Source organism: Centroberyx gerrardi, chromosome 1, assembly GCF_048128805.1.
Source record: "Centroberyx gerrardi isolate f3 chromosome 1, fCenGer3.hap1.cur.20231027, whole genome shotgun sequence".
NCBI lineage: Eukaryota > Metazoa > Chordata > Actinopteri > Beryciformes > Berycidae > Centroberyx > Centroberyx gerrardi.
In genome coordinates, this window is record NC_135997.1 from 38,101,716 (window position 1) to 38,119,496 (window position 17,781).

General features: G+C 44.7%; 1 protein-coding gene across 1 annotated transcript in view; it reads left to right on the forward strand.

The window, feature by feature from the left end:
- The window catches only part of otog (otogelin), a 69,661-nt gene extending 62,603 nt beyond the window's left edge, over window positions 1–7,058 (forward strand). Inside the window, exons 48-55 of the mRNA XM_078284454.1 lie at window positions 323–363; window positions 476–551; window positions 877–1,055; window positions 1,388–1,492; window positions 1,847–1,966; window positions 2,064–2,109; window positions 6,013–6,092; window positions 6,858–7,058. Coding sequence (XP_078140580.1) covers window positions 323–363; window positions 476–551; window positions 877–1,055; window positions 1,388–1,492; window positions 1,847–1,966; window positions 2,064–2,109; window positions 6,013–6,092; window positions 6,858–7,058 — 848 coding nt within the window. The remainder of the gene's footprint in view (window positions 1–322; window positions 364–475; window positions 552–876; window positions 1,056–1,387; window positions 1,493–1,846; window positions 1,967–2,063; window positions 2,110–6,012; window positions 6,093–6,857) is intronic.
- Window positions 7,059–17,781: the final 10,723 nt, after the last annotated feature.

The following is a 17,781-nucleotide window of genomic DNA, read 5'->3' on the forward strand; positions in this document are numbered from 1 at the left end:
CAGTCATCAGGTCTTATTGTGTCTCCATGTGATGTCAGGTTCCTCAGACGGATCAGATCAGATCAGGTCAGTCTGCATCCTGTCTGCTGTACTGAACACAGCTGATTAACATTTAAAATCTTTAATCAGCTGTTCAGTCAGAAACAGGCTGCTGTAGACAGCTTGGTTTCTTTATTTTGACTGAGCACTTCTCCTTCATGATCATGATTCAAGGTCATGACTGAAGGTCGTTCTGCTGTTACAGTCACTGTTCATCCCTCTGCAGAAGACTGACAGCTAAATGCAGATTAAATATAACCGTGTCGATGTTTTGTGTTTTCAGAATGCGCCTGTGAAAAGATCTCCACCCCGAAATGTAGCCTGGTAGGTCCGGCCGTTAATATACACAATATGTTGGCATGGACATCTAACCGTGTGTCTTCTCTGTATTTTCTGTGTATTTCCTGTGTAACCCCGGCTCTCTGTGTGGCTGCAGGGAGAGTCCACCCAGCTGGACAGAGCCTTCCTGTCCGACCCGCTCAACCAGTGTGCCTGTAAAAGATATAAGTGTGGTGAGTACAGGTGGTCAGATACTTCAAAGTTCTTCACAATTCAAAAAATAAAAACACACACACACACACACACAGGTACGACATACAGTATATAGACATACATAAGGGAAGTTACAAGAAGCAAATTTATTAACTGGTATTAACTGAAAGCAAGTCGACAAAAGTTATAAGATAATCAGGATTGTCATTTGAGTCATAATGGGAGTTTGGTGCCAGTTTCCATTTAGCTGACAGGACTTCCATCACAGTTACTGCAGCCCCTTGGTGCTGTACAGCGTGACCTCTGACCTCTGCTGTGTGTGTGTGTGTGTGTGTGTGTGTGCAGTGCGCGAGGCGGTGTGTGTGGACGGCGAGCGGGGCGTGATGCGGCCGGGCCAGACGCTGGTGGAGCACAGTGAGGACGGGCTGTGTCACACCAGGCAGTGCACCGGCAGCCTGGACCCGTCCACCGGATACCACCTGCTCCGCACCACCAGCACCAACTGCTCCGCCCAGTGCCAGCCAGTAAGACCAGTAACACCTGCTGCCAGTAAACCAGTAACATCTGCTAAACAAAGGGTTTACTGGTGGAGCGGACGGCCGCACGCTGCACCAGTGACACCAGTAAACCCAGTAAACCCCTTTTACCTGCTGGTAGCATAATGAGCGCTGGATGGTGCAATGACTTTCTGTCACTGTATGTAATGTCATCTTGATTTTTTTTATGATAGATTTTAGATAGATCTCCCCCCATTTCTTTGTCTCACCTGCACAGTTTCTGTCTTTTCAGTGTTTTTTTTTTTAAATCATCATAATCTAAACTCAACTGATCTTGAGTGTTTTTTTGTGTATTTCAGAATCAGATCTACATCCCTCCTAAAGACCAGACGACATGTTGTGGTGTTTGTAAGAACATTTCCTGCCTCTACCAGCATGAGAACGGGACTTCAGTTCTCTATAAGGTAGGAAAGCACAGGAGGCCGAACGCCACCATCACCATCCTGAGGATGACGGCCGTGGAGCCGAAAACGTTTGGCGATTAAAGCACAGAGCATAAAGTGGAGGAGAGTTGTGTGACTTGAATTCCTTCAGATAGAGGAATAACATAGAAACAGTCTATTTGAATTTAAACATTTTGCAGGATTTCCATGTAGGCGATGTGCTAAATAATGTTACAGTATGACACTAGAAACAAAGTGTTGTCAGCTGACTTTAAAGGAGCGTTCAGCACTGTGGCTCGTCTCAGTGAATCAGAGTAGCAGGTGGAGCTGCTGTCGCTCAGCGGTTCATGTTTGACGCTGCTGGTTGGTTCACAGCCGGGGAAGTCCTGGGTGTCCGACTGTGTGAAGTTCGACTGTGCGGACACTCTGTCGGGCCCCACCCTCGTCTCCTACTCCTTCAGCTGCCCCCCCTTCAACGAAACCGAGTGCATGAAGGTCAGCACACACACACACACATACAGACACACACACACACATTATAGTAGGTTTTCTTTATTTCCATCTTAACGGTCCGACTGCTGTCTCGCCTCAGGTCGGAGGAACTATTGTAAGTTACATGGACGGATGCTGCAAGACATGTGAGTATCTGAGCTGAGCGCCCAGCTGTTTGTAGACTGTAGGCTGCAGCCGACACTGAAGAGCGCCTTCACCTGCCGCTCAACATGTTTCAACACATGTTTGCCCTTCAGTCTGTTAGCCACGCACCGTTTCAGTTCAAAACCTGCAACCAAATTGTTTGAATTGGCTGATGCTTGGATCCCAGCTGTTGTTTGGCCAAATGCTTTTCTGTTATAATGTCCACTTCTGTTTATTCAGACTAGTCAAATCTGTCTGCATGCTTTTCAGTGAATCCCAGCATTCGGTTAAAGTCTCGTCAGTAAAACCACATGATGTTTACTGGCTCATACGCAGTACCAGATAACGTTATGAAGAGCCGTCACTGAAAAGCATCTGACATGCAAGTGGGTTTGTGGTTTATGTGCTGCAGCTTACCATCATGTACCAATCCCACCAGGTACTGGATTCTCTCTGTTCCCTTTCCCTGTTAGCCCCTTGACTCCCACAGTTAACACAAACTGTGAACGAGGTACCAAAACAACAAGGCTTGCCAGCGCCATTGTTGATATTCAACAATGTACTCCCTCCAAAAAACCTCACAAACCCAAAATCACTCTGCTAACTGCTAACTAGCCCCTCCTACAGAATACCCCCCCCCTCCCTGTGGATCATGTACATGACAGCTAAACTCTTTCCCCATGTTGCACTGTCTGGGCAGTGCATTGTTGATTGCCAACAATGTACTGTTGGTAGTGGCCAGTAGTCAGGTTTAGATGTCTGCATGTGTCATAGCTACTGATGTGGGCTGGTGTTGGGATCTGTCAGCTGATTGGCTAGTGCGGTCACATGTAGCCGTTGTAGAAGATCTGCATGCTGCTGCACCATGAGGGGACTGTCTGGAAAATTAAAGGTGCTACGTGTGTCATTACCTCATTACCGCATAAATCATCAGCACATTAATGTAGAGACATTAATATAATTACGGTAAACGGTCTCTACTCTGGAAGGAAGCAACGGGGCTTATGGGAAATGTGGTCTGAATTTGGAGAAACACTAAATGCTACACGTAGCACCTTTACATTTGTGCTCTGTTTTCAAATGCCGGAAGGCAAAAAGACTGATGGGGCAATTTGTAGGAAACAAACTGCTTCAATTTGCCGATTTATTTTTACTGTCTAAAAAAATCAGTCAAAAGTCAGTGCTCCAGTGCGAATGCAGGATAGATGCATGATGGAGGACTTTTACAATGGCTACTAATGGCTACTACTCACATACTGCTGTAGCGCTACTATAGCACATTACAATGTTCGTCTATTCTCTGTTCTTTAGAAGTCTGTCTACAGTTTTCCTACATTTAGTATGAGTGCCTTCCACATTCCCAAACACTTTACCTTTCCAAAGCCATGTTAGCCAAATCTGAACATCAGCTTCTGTTGATGCGTTATGTTCCTCTTCATTCTTCTCTAACAGTTAGAGGGTTCAACTCTTTTCCTGGCTCAGACTGCTCTGTGCTTCTGACCTTAACTTGGTCTTCAACGCTTATCAGACAAGATCAGCAAACAGTTCTAGTGAATGTTGGAGATCACAGCCTGATGAAGACAGGATAACATCATCCACTAATTGCAGGGCCACTGGATACCCTCTGGACCCTAGCTGCGCCTTGATATCCTGTCCATGAAAATCACAAACAAAAAAGGAGACAAGGCACACCCTTGTTGGAGTCCAATGTTCACCTTGAACGAGCTTGACTTTACACCAAGTATGCGAACAAAACTCTCACACAACTCAACACAACTCTCACTCTAGGACTACAGGGACCAATTATCTGCGAGAGGGTAAAGAGCAGGTCCACCATTCCCCGATCAGGTCGGAATCTGCATGGTTCAGCCTGAATACAGGATTCGACATAGGCTTTCCCAGGCAGGCTGAGAAGCGTGATCCCCCGGTAGTTGGAACACACCCTCCGGTCCCTTATTTAAATATGTGGACCACTCCTGAGGCACTTTCCCCGACATCCATGCGACATCGAAGAGGCGTGTCAGCCATGACAGTCCAACAATATCCAGTGCCTTCAGCATTTCCTGCAGCCTTGCCACTGTGGAGCTTTCTGACCTCAGCCAAAGAGACGGATTCCAATCCCCCAGAATCCTCTGGCACTGCCTCCTGTCCGGAGAGCATGTCTGTCGGGTTCAGGAGTTCTTCAAAGTGCTCTTTCCACCCTCTGACGATATCCCCAGTCAAGGTTAGCGTTAACCGGTCCCTCCTGAGGACAGCCTGGGCAGTGCCCAGGATTCCCTTCCTGAGTTGTTGAAGGGTTTGCCAGAACCTCTTTGAGGCCACCTGGAAGTAATTTTCCATGGCCTCTCCGAACTCCGAACCATGCCCGGGTATTTGCTTCTGCAACCGCTGCAGCTGTGGCCCTCTTGGCCTGCTGGTACCTCTCCACTGAATCAGGTGTCTCCCATGCCAATCACGTGCGGAAGGCCTCCTTTTTCAGCTTGACAGCCTCCCTCACCGCTGGTGTCCACCAGCGAGTCTTTGGGTTGCTGTCAGGATAGGCACCAACCACTGACCACAACTCCTAGCAGCTGCTTCCACAATAGAGTTTTTGAAGTGGGTCCATTCAGACTCCACATGAAACGATGTCCCCATGTTTGAACATGGTATTTGTTATGTTCAGTCCAGTCCATGACACACAGAAGTCCAACAACAAAGCACCAGTCGGATTCAGATCAGGCAGGCCGTTCCGCCAATCACACCCCTCCAGGTTTCCCCATTGCTGCCCATATGAACGTTGAAGTCCCCTAGTAGAACTATGGAGTCTGTAGACGGGGCCTTTTCCAAAACCCCACCCACAGCCTCCAAGAAGGTCGGGTACTCTGAGCTGTTGTTAGAGGCGTATGCGCAAACAACAGTATGCAGAGGTCCTCCCCTCTGCAACTCGAAGTCGCATTGAGGCGACCCTCTCGTTCACCGGGTTAACTCCAACTGTGCGGCGACCAGCCGGGGGCTTGCGAGTATCCCCACACCCGCCTGGAGCCTCTCTCCTTGGGGAGTAAGAGAGAGACCATCTCCCCAAGGCGCTTGGTTCCAGAACCGGTGCTGTGCGTTGAGGTGAGCCCCCTATGTCTAGTTGGTATCTCCCAACCTCTGGCTCCTTCCTCCCCAGCCAGGTGACGTTCCACATCCCAAGAGACAGTTTTTGGTCATCGGGGTCCAAGGCGCCCGGACCTACCTTGTTCTCGCCCCTTGCCTGATCGCCAAGGCACCTGGCCTCTACTCTTTGCCCTGCAGGTGGTGGGCCCACAAGGCAGTGGCCTCCCGGCCTGGCTCCAGGAGTGGGCCCCCGATGTCCCTAATCCATCATTATTTATCCTCAACATCAATACCCTGTAGATATGTAATGTTATTTTTTATTTTATTCTAGTAATTAATAGTGACTGCTACACCGGTGTCTTCATGCAATAGGAAGTAGACTGTTTTTTTCAAGTTTTCTTCAGTCTCCATGACGATTGGCTCAGCAGCCAAGTGGGGAAAGACGGCTGTGATGCCATTCTTAGACTCAGTTTGGATTCTCATGGACAGAATTACACACAGCCTTATAAAACAACATCCGTATAAAAATACAAAATGATTTCCAAGCTTTTTTCCCTCCCTTCCTTTGCCTAACTCGTCCTTTCACTAAAACTGACAGCTTGTGCATGATTGACAGCATCAGTGCTTACCAGAGCTCTTCCTCTCTCCTCTTCCTCTCTTCTTCTTCCTCTCTTCTTCCTCTCTCCTCTTCCTCTCCTCTTCCTCTCTCCTCTTTTCCTTTGTGGTTTTGCGTCTTCTCTCCAGGCGGAAGCTCAGAATTTTGTTGTGGATGTTTTCTCCTAAATTTGTTCCAACCGGTTTGGTTTGGTTTGTTGTCGTGTAAACAGGCAAAGAAGATGGGAAGTCGTGTCAGAAAGTGACGGTGAGGATGACGATCAGAAAGAACGACTGCCGCAGCAACAGGCCGGTACGTACCGTCACCCAGCGGGTCACCTGACCTGCACACCTTTATCCTTTATACTGAGTCAACCTGACCAAGCAGCCATGTCAGAGGCCTCGTTTCCTCCAAATCATTTTACTGGTAAAACTAAGAAAATCAAACCTTCAAAAAACAAGCCAACAGTAAACATGTCATCGTCTCCTTGTTTTGAGCTGTAACTTTAGTTCCTCTTGGGCCAATCGGTGTGATGTTGATTGAATGCAGCAGTGAGATGCATCATTTCCCAGGTTTTGTCCAAATCAGATCAGTGGGGTCTGAGATTTTCTGTGCCACATGGATGAGCGATTAAATGTTGTAGTAACCAGTAACCAGTTTTTGAATGAGTAAGAGTTTTCATCTGGTTGTCTGTTAACAACATATCTCAGAACAGATTTGCCTGAAGTCTGGTGGACAGATCTCTCTTGGCCCAAGGATCAGCTGATCGGATTTTGGTGATGATCTGGATCTGGGATTTCTGCCATTAGCCGATTTTCCATAACTTATCCATAACTATCATGCTGCGTTCATGTGCTGTTGGGAAAGACCGACATCCGGGACTTCCCAGTCGGCTGCTAAACAGCGTTGCTTTCACATGCTAAACCAGGAAGACAAACGATAAACAAACAGAAACCGTCATGGATGCCAGTGAATTGTTCAGAGCTGGTTTGACTCTGCAGTTTGGTGTTTTCACCTCGCTGTGAGCTGATGTTCCCTTCAGAGACAGTACAGTGTCTCTTCTTGTCTCTGCTGCAGGTCAACATCGTGTCATGTGACGGGAAGTGTCCGTCTGCCAGCATCTACAACTACAACATCAACACTTACGCTCGCTTCTGTAAGTGCTGCAGGGAGACGGGGCTGCAGCGGCGCAGCGTGCAGCTCTACTGCAGCGGCAACGCAACCTGGGTCAGCTACTCCATCCAGGAGCCCACCGACTGCTCCTGCCAGTGGTCCTAACACACACACACACACACACACACACACACATACACACATACACACACACACACACACACACACACAGTGTTCAGTTGTTCTCTACACTTTAAAACCAGCAGAAGAAGAAGAGTCTGGAAGCTTCAGCCATGTTGCTTTAGGGTGTAGAAGGGCGGGGTCAAACAGAGAATACTGAGCTGTGATTGGCAGGACTGCGTGACTGACAGGAGAGTGGGCGGGGCTCTACTGGCAGTAAATTACCATATAGGAAGTTGTACTGGTGCTGCAGACAGCGGCTCTCAGCCTGCTCAGCTCGACCTGACCATGACCTCTGACCTCCGTGTGAGGGGGGGGGATCAATAGAGAATCACAAAAAGAGACAATTCACATTTAGTCATAATGAAATGAAAAATCACTTTTTCACCTTGTTAGCTAGTTTTCCAAGTCATAACAAACCTATTTAACAATAAATTCCAAATATTTATAGTCTTGTATTTTTATATCAGAATCACATTCCTTCTCCTTCCTGGAACACAGAGTGTCTTTAATGATGACATCACACTGCACCAGGAGGCAGAAATAAAAACCAATACGATTCACAGATTTTTGAACAGTCCCGCCCCTCCCATCCAATAAAACTGCCTTGCTCTCCCTAACTGATCTCCCATTGGTTTACACTTTTGAATGATCCCTCCCTGCGTTAAGTCCCGCCCCCACATCCTGTTTCAACAGGAAGTACATCACATTCAGGGAGCGAGATGCTCTCAAAATGCTTCATTGTGACTTTAAAGTCATCTTGCCGGCCCCGCAGGGTCCCGAGCCGCAGGTTGAGCACCGCTGTGTCGAGCAGCACTGCCAGCTAGCAGGGAAGAGGAAACGTTTAGCTGAGAGAAAATGAGCTTTTGTGTTTGAGATTTTGTATTTTTGATCCGTCTGCTGGGATGGAAAAACATCAACAGGTAAAAAAACAAAAGGTAAATTTCAAACTACGTTAAAAACCGTGAAGCCGGTGATCAGAAAACAACATGAGATCCAACTCTCTGCAACAAACCTCCGCTCCGTTCACTTCAACATCGCCATCCTACCCACAATCCCTCACTCGGTGCCTTGTGTTTGTAAATAAGTACATTCCCTGTCTTTGTTAAAATCTGTTTTGCAATATCAAATTCTTAGATATTTCACCTTTAGAGAGATAACAATTCAATATGCTGTATATCCAGTGATATGAAATATACTTTATATAATCAATGCTAGCGAGGTGTTGCTTAATGATCCAAATCAAGCTGTATGTGGAGCACTTTATTTATTTATTGGTTTACAATAGAGCACAGCCATTTTGATTCTGTTGGTGACGACACAGGAAGCATCCGGCCCGACGAGACGACAGACCGAACCAGAACCCTGATCCTCCGTCAGACTGGCAGGAGGACCGGGTGGAGGTTAACATCCGGGGGGAAGATTACTGTATTATAGATGCATCCTGTCTCTCTGTCGGAGCCGCATCGGCAAATCTAAATTATTGTTTTAATGTGTTTGTCCATGTCAAACAGCACCCACCTGGATAGCAGTTACAGTGAATTTGTACCATACAAATGTACATTTGCATTTTCAATAAATATTTCCTTGGGAAACGCTTAACTTTACGCTCCGTTTATTTTACATCAGGAAGGCAGACAGCAGCCGTGTGACTGCAGGTTTTCATTCATGATTTTTTTGTATCATTTCTCATTATATTTATAATAATGGAAAATAACACACACACCACTGAGTTTTCTTATAATGGTGCAGGGAATTAACTCCTGAAGATCCAAGGCCAAAGAAAAGAAGGCCCATGATGCTTCTATACAATTAGTCCATAGGTGCAAACTGCATGATGATTGACAGCTGTGGGTTAGGGTTAGGGTTAGGGTTAGGGGTGTGTGTGTGTGTGTGTGTGTGAGGGGGGGGTCTAAGATGGACACAAAACAACAAGATGGCCAAATGGATAAGATATACTTAGTTCTATTAATATCAAGAGGTGAGAACTCAATCTGCATCTCAGTAGAAACATAGATCCTGTATACAAACACATGACTTGGTTAAAAATACTGAAAATACTGGAGAGTTTGAACTTTACACTGAGAAGATAAAAAACACAGATTCTGAAACGTGTGAAAACAGATGATTGCTGTATTGTACATTTTAACATAACGGGTGAATTGATGTTCAGTACAGTGGCTGCTGCCACCCTGAGCACAGCTGTCAATCATCATGCAATTTACACCTATAGACTAATTGTATAAAAGATCTGTGTCAGTGGGCAGATTGTCTTCAGAAAGACTGAACCGACGGCAGATAATTGAATGCAGAGCTGATCCTGTGTGGGGAATTCACTTTTTAGTTTGAACTTGAACCTTCAGGACTTCTCTCCACACAGAACCAGGCAGAGACTTGAACCAGGACCTTCTGGGGTCATTTTATCTGAACAGTCCAATGTTGATACTCAACTTCTTATCAAGTGACTGTAATGAGTCACTAAAGTCTGCAGAGTTTCAAGTGATTCTCATAATTGTGTGAAAAGTCTCTTGATATTCAGTGTTAGAGTTGGGTGACAGTCTGTACAGACGCACTTAATAGGCAAATGACACTCAGTCTGACATCTGCATGTCAGCTGATAGTTGGATCTAAATAAAGAGTTTCCCCGTCTCACTGTGCAGCGACAGAGCTAACCTTAAACAAGTGCACAAATCCTCCAATGGGCTGAAATCACTCACAGTGTTATTCAGTGTTTATATCGTATTTGAAGAAACACTGTTGTCATTTTTACAGTCACTTCACCAAGTCTACATACACACTAATGGAGGAACATTAAATATGAAATAAGTTGGTAAATTCAAGTTCACCTACTGATTATTTTAAGCTGTTTGATGATGAAATAACCCTAAACTGGGGCAGTGTTAGTGCCTGGTTCTACTTGCCAAGCAAGACCAATTAATCAATTGATTAGGAATAAATCTACCAATGACGTCCTGAACACCGATTTACTGGACCAAGACTTTGTTCAGACTCGGTTCTCTATCTGAAGACTGTCTTTCCAAAATGAGATAAACACCTTGTGAAACAGAAACTGACACCTTCTCTTACAGAAATATTGCTGGTATAAAAGTACAACAATCTCTACTGTTGAAGGTTTTACAGTAGTCTATAAAATAAAAATTCACTCTTGAAGATGGTCATGAAATACTGAGCTTCAGGTTGCATCTTTTTTTCAAAAGGCTGTTGGCATTTTGGCATTAAACCCTTCAGTTACTGTTGATGGATAACATCATAGTCGCATCAGATGACATCTCATTAATTTCATGCTTTAAATTTAGATTAACAGCCTGGAACCTCTGACCTTCATGAACTTCCACTGTTGGTTTTCATGTAAACACTGAGACAAACGCTGAAGAAAGATTATAATCATATGATCTGACTGTTTGCTGCATTTGGACAAACTGTTGAGCAGATGTGAACAGCAGCGTTTGAAGGTTTGGACCACATGGGAACTCTGTGATAGCTTCTTTAATTTCACAGATCCAGTGTACAATATCAATCGACCGCTAAACCAGATGTGTGTGATCCTGAGGAAGTGGGCACGGTAAGTCTGCTCCTCCCCTGTTAGCATGACAGACCCGCTGGCCGGTCTGAGCGCAGGACTACGTGCTTCAGCTTCTTGGCACGAGGAGACAGGAAAAACGATACCAAACCCACAAAATCTGGGCACTGAAAGTTTATAGCAGACACATGAGCTTGGCCTTTTCTATCCATTTCTGTCCCGAGACAGGAGGGTCGCCCAGGCAGAGCGAGGAGATCACACAGCCAGACGGCTGCTGGAGCAGCTAGCTGCTAGCTAACATGAACCATGAAGATGCACAGCAGTAATGTCTGCATGTAGAGAGCCTGCAGGTGATGTAACAACCTGATCTCACACAGGACTTGTTAACACCACATTACGTGTGGGTGGCATGTAATGTGTTAAAATTACGTGTCGGTACCACGAAAACAATGCCAAGAAACTCCAACGATGTAACCCCCCTCTGTCGGCCATCTTGGAGGTCTTCAACTCCAAGAACAGCTGCTTGTGTTTCTAAACGTCTCAACAGAATTGAACAGATGATTTCTGTCTGTTTCTGACTGAACTGATCATTTCATCACTGATCCATCTGATTGATTTAGTGTTCAGATAATGTCAGCTTGTTAGCTAGCTAACCATAGCATCTGGTCAGCTAACATCACTGTCTTGTTGTTAACACATCCGATTAGCACACTAGCTAACGTATCTAGTAGCAGCTAGCGTTAGCGTGTTCACATTAACATCAGTGTGTTTGCCGGCTAGTTAGCTAGCTAACAGTTTGTTCAGGTTAACTGAGCTGACTCTTCTCAAGCTACAACTCAGAGTGTTTTGGAGTAGAGACTAGGGCTAAAGACAAGACAGTTTACTGTGTCACAGTAACCAAATCCACCTTATCACACTATTCACTTTTACTGAGAACGTTACTGAATGGATCTACAGCCACACCACAACAAGCTGACTCAGCTAGCTAAATGCGTTCTACCACAAATTTAAATACGTTTCTCCGCCACGAATTGAATTACATCCCAAAGGTTAACGGTTAAATTTAGGCAAGTAAAACAACTTTGGTTAAATTTAGGCAACAAAACAAGTTGGTTAAGGTTAGGGAAATGGTTTGGTCGGTTAAATAAGAAAAACGTCCTTTAACAATTTTAATGTGACTTACAGTTGAAATGTCCTTTGTAAACACTGGGAATTGAACCCCGGTCGCCGACATCGAAGGAAAACGCGTACATTCGTCCAACACCCCGACCCCCACGCCCTTCAATCTGACACTACTTCCTGTTTATAGTCGTGTCTCCTTCATGGAACCGTTTCCTGCTGGGAAAACGTAAATTTAACACTTTACGTTCCACCAACATGTAATTTGCTGTGAACACAAGTCGTGTTCATTTCACGTTTTTCTGTGAGATCCGTCTGTTTCAACCGTAAGTCACATTATAATTTTCTTATTTAACCCTGACCAAACAATTTCCCTAACCTTAACCAAGTCGTTTTAGTTGCCTAACCATAACATTAACCCAAACTTTAACCAAAGTCGTTTCAGTTGCCTACACTTAACTGTTAACCAGCCTTTGGGACATAATTCAGTTCATGGTGGAGAAACGTTATTTTTCCATAATACATAAATCACCGTTTTAGAGTTCGTGCTCATTTCACGTACTTGTGTGAGATCATGTTGAGATTTAGACTTCATTAACTAACAGACAATTCTGCAATGTTCCTCCATCATGGAGACACAGCTGCTGGCAGCAGGCTGGAGATGAAGCTGAAAGGTCTGTGTTGAGAGTGGTAATCAGCTCCCAGTAGAAACCAGTAGAGACTGTGTTGTACTGTCAGCTCCCAGTAGAAACCAGTAGAGACTGTGTTGTACTGTCAGCTCCCAGTAGAAACCAGTAGAGACTGTGTTGTAGAAGGGGATTTTTAGTTGTTACTTTCTGTTTATTCTGATTTTAACTGTTGGGTGAGATTTCTCCATGAGATTTCTTTGTCTCACCCACAGTTTGCATTTCTGTTTTTATAATTTCTACATGTAAATAAACCAAACCTGATCCTAAACTCCTGAACCTTGTTAGAGCTGATCTGAGTCCAGCTGTTGGTTCAGGAACCGGCCTGGTAAACAGGAGGATTCAGGACAGACCGATAACTTTTCTTCACCCTCGGTTCCTCCAAGCTGTTGTTGGTGAGCAACATAATCTTTATGGATGAGCTCAGAGTTTCCGTGACCTCAGGGTCTACTGATTGGACGCTGTTCATGTGGGCGGCGGCCTGTTAAAGTCCAGGTATTTCACCATAAATTCTCAACATGACGCTGGCATCAGGCAGCGCTATCGGGTTTCTGAGCGACACTCTCTGCCTGAGCCAAGATGGCCGACCTGCTGGCCTTGAGGGAGGGGTGTGTGTGTGGGGGGGGGGGGGGGGGGGGGGGGCGGTAGTGGGTTAGGAGGGGTGTGTGTGTGTGTGTGTGTGTGTGTGTGGGGGGGGGGGGGTTAGTTCTCTGTGTTTTCTTTATGAAGCTGAAGAAGAGTTATGAGTAAGTGATGAAAACTGATCTAAAACTGATAAATAAAACTGATGTACTGCAGATCACATCAAGTCATTATGATCTTTACATGTCAACAAGCTGAATTCTTAAGTGTTTTGGCACTGATACTTTTCCAACTCCTCCTCAACATGCATCTCTACATGTATCTCACAAATAAAACAAAATGTACACTTCCCATGCTTTTTTAAGAATCCCCCTTATATTTTGTAACAGGCTCTAATCCTGTATGAGGTTTATCTCACAGGAAGCGTCCGGTTCAAAATCCTTCACACTGATTGGACATTGGACATCATGTTTGGACATGAGTCACCAGAGAAACTGCTTTCTGCCATGCAACTTCTTTTACACATTTTGCTTATTACAGCGAGTCAAACAGTAGAAAAAGCCCAAACTCTTCGATCAGCAGCAGGTCAGAGGTCAGAGGTCACAGCGGCCTGACAGAGACGAACCAGAACAAACATGTTGGGTGACGTGGGCAGATTCAGCGGTGACTTCTTCTTATTACATGGTGAGTCAGTTTGAGTCTGATCACCTTCATCTGAACACAGATGATGTAGTAGTTTTGTTTTTTTGCGCTGCCTGAGCTGCTTGTTGTCCTCGCCTCGCCTGGAAGACGACGCTGAGGGATGAAGGACACAGTGACCTGACGCAGGCCGCCGCCGCTGCGACCGCTGTCATCCAGTCACATGACTCTCTCTCGCTCGCTGATTTCATCAGAAGATGCCTGTGAAGTCAGTGACTGGGTGACATGTGATCTGTGCCATTAAATAAGTTTCATGCAGACAGTTAGAGTTTATCACTGTCACTGGATCTGAAGACAGTCTGGCTCCTGGACGGTCTTCATCACATGTGCGTCCCCTCGGCCGACAGTAGATGACATCATCAAAACAACAAACTAGCGGTGGACAGTCCCGCCTGTACATTTGATCCCATTCACTGTAACGGCCCAGATCGACCTAGTTTAAAAAAACTTCCCTGTACGTCTGCATCTGTACTCCCGCCTGCTATTCCTGTTATGATTTCTGATAGGTCAGTTAACGTAAACAGAGGTATTTCTAAAGCTAACTTGGATAACCTCATCCCCATCATTCTCAATCATACTACCCCACACCCCAGGCCTACCTCACATGCTCTTCATTTTGCTCTATTGAATGTCCGTTCCCTGACCAATAAGTCATTTATGGTCAGCAAACTTATTGAGGATAATGACCTTGATGCTCTTTTTATTACTGAAACATGGCTAGATACAAATAATTTCTTCACACTGCGTGAGGCATCACCCCCCAGTAATAACTCTCTGCACTCTGCAGGGCAGGGCAAACGAGGTGGGGGAGTAGCAGCCATTTTCTCTGATTCTTTAAACTGTCTTCAGGTCTCACCTGGAGAGTACCAGAGCTTCGAATATGTTGCTGTCAACCTACAGTGTGACTTCTGATAATGTACCGACCATCTAAATACAACTCTGAATTCATGAGTGATTTTGCAGATCTGCTATCAAATATCTGTATTGACTACACCAAAGTAATTATTTCTGGTGATTTCAACATTCACATTGATAATTCCACAGCGTCCACCACAGTCTATTTTAATGAGTTATTGCAGTTTGACTTGACCCGACATGTTAAGGAGCCAACTCATCAACACGGACACATACTTGACCTTGTCATCTCCATGGGTACTGATATCAGAGTAAGTGCTGTCAACGATGTTGCACTGTCGGACCATTACTGTGTTTTCTTCAGTGTACTCTTAGCTGCTGATCGAGCCATCACCTGTCGACATGTCAAGAAACGGCACTTCTGTGAAACATCACTGCAGTCTTTTAGACTGACTTACTTTCTTAGTGCAAAGTCCTCCTTGCTGCCTTTATCTGAGAGCAGCAGTTGTGACGACCTGGCCGATCGCTTTAATTCTCTTCTGTTAGACAGTATCAATAATGCTGCACCACTAAGATCTAAAAAAATTTCTAGCAAATGTAAAGCCCCGTGGAGAAATGCTGAGATCATAAAGCAGCTCAAAAGAGACTGCCGAAAAGCCGAGAGGAGGTGGAGAAAATCAAAACTGCACGTTGACCGGGACTTTTTCAAAAACACCCTCAGGAACTACAACAGAAGCTTGAAACAGGCCAGAAAAGAATTCTTCTCAACTCTTATCGACACCCACAAAAACGATTCAAAACACCTTTTCTCAACCACTGATAAACTCATTAGCCCCTCCCCTGCTGTTTCTTCTGATACTTTCTCAACCGCCAAATGCAATGAATTTGCATCATTTTTTAACGACAAAATTCTTAACATCAGGGGCAATATCCCAATTACTAACTTCACTGCTAACTATGACATACCTCCACCACTGCGTGCTAACGGTCTCAAGCATTTCTCCACTGTAGACTCCAGAGATCTCACTGATGCTATAAATCGACTTAAGTCCTCTACCAGCCCCCTTGATCCACTTCCAGCATCCTTTTTTAAATCTGTTTTTAATTTTCTAACAGATGACATCCTGTCAATTGTAAACTGTTCTCTCCAGACTGGTATCTTTCCCCATTGCATGAAAACTGCTGCTATTAGACCACTTCTAAAAAAGAATAACCTGGACCCAAATGCACTTAGCAACTATAGGCCGATCTCCAACCTCACCTTCCTGAGTAAGAACATTGAGAAAATTGTATATCAGCAACTAAACTGCTATCTCACAGATAATAATATTTATGACAAATTCCAGTCTGGCTTCCACACGTCTCATAGCACAGAAACTGCTCTTTTAAAAGTTGTTAATGACATGAGGATCAACACAGACAATAAAAAAACCTCAGTCCTAATACTCCTAGACCTAAGCTCTGCATTTGACACAGTGGATCATGGGATCCTGCTGGAAAGGCTAAGAAACTGGGTGGGTCTGTCCTGCACGGTCCTTCAGTGGTTTGAGTCCTACCTGCAAAATCAAAATTTCATAGTCACACTCGGGGACTTCCACTCCAGCAGACACGAATTACTGTGTGGGGTCCCGCTGGGCTCCATCCTGGGTCCTCTCCTATTCAACCTATATATGCTTCCCCTTGGTCACATTATCAGCAAACATAACATCAGCTACCATAATTATGCCGATGACACGCAGCTTCTCATCTCACTATCCACTGATGACTTCCAACCCATAAACTCCCTAGTCAGCTGCTTGGAAGAAATCAACCACTGGATGGCAGCAAACTTCCTTCAGCTGAACGGGGAGAAAACTGAGATTTTGGTTGTGGGTCCTAAAGCCCAGAGACAGTTAGTCTGTGAGTACCTGGCATCACCAAGGTTGCCTTTTTCCAACTCAGAAACATTTCCAGAATCAGAGGCTTCCTTTCCCAGTCTGACTCAGAGGAACTCATGCATGCATTTGTCATGAGCAGGCTGGATTATTGCAATTCTCTGTTTATCGGTCTTCCAAACAAAACAATCCATAGATTACAACTCATCCAGAACTCAGCCGCACGAGTTCTTACCAGGACAAAAAGATCAGACCGTATAACTCCAGTCCTCAGGAACCTTCACTGGCTGCCTGTTTTCAGAATACAATTCAAAATCCTCCTGTTGGTTTACAAAGCACTTGCTGGTCTGGCTCCACAGCACATCTCAGACATGCTGTCAGTTTATAACCCCAGCAGATCTCTCAAGGTGGAAATCTCCTCCATGTGCCCAGAGCACTTTCAAACTCTGGTGAGATGTCTTTCAGTATTTATTCACCTAAAGAATGGAACAGTTTGCCTGCTGATCTTAGACTCCAACACTGTTCTTTCAAAACCAAACTAAAGACCGTCCTTTTCACTCGAGTGCACACTGTATTTGTACATTATGTTTGTTTGTATGTGTGTATGTATATGTGTTTTTATGTGTATGTATGCATGGATGTTTCTGTTTATTTGCACATTTTTGCAGTTTTTTTCTGTTTTTATGTAAAGCACTTTGAACTGCTTTTGTATGAGGTGGTGCTATACAAATAAATTTGAATTGAATTGAATTTATTCCTGCAGAGTGAAAATAACATTAGATTATAAAAACACTCTGGCCAACAGTTAGCTCAACATCTTAATCAAAGAAAAACACCAGTCTGATCTCCAATTAAACTTCAATTATCAACAGTAACGACCCACTAAGAACAAGCAAGTGCAGAGTACAAGAATCCAGAGAGTTTTTAGAAACATAAACAGTCGAGTCAGAGCTTCATCTTCCTACTAATCTGTCAGTACTGTGTCAGCCTGTCAGTACTGTGTCAGTACTGTCTGTCAGTACTGTCTGTCACTCATCTCGTTTCTCTAGTTGTTGATGGGACTGAAGCACATGCAGCCTGTTTGTTCCTGACAGATCAGTGGGATTTTGAGTCCAATACCTAAAGTCAGCTCCACCAACCAGAGGTCATTAATTAACAGGAGAGTCAGGATCAAATCTGTATTTTACCAAATATTAAAAATTACAAGTGAGTGGATGAAAGCTGCCCTGACCCACAGTGTTTATCTGTATATGTCAGCCAATTAGAGTCAAGGAGGCGTCCCTTGGTTTGTTTTGAAATGGCGGCAGTGAGCAGTCAGTTTGACCTGACTGACCTTCAGGTTCAGAACTGAC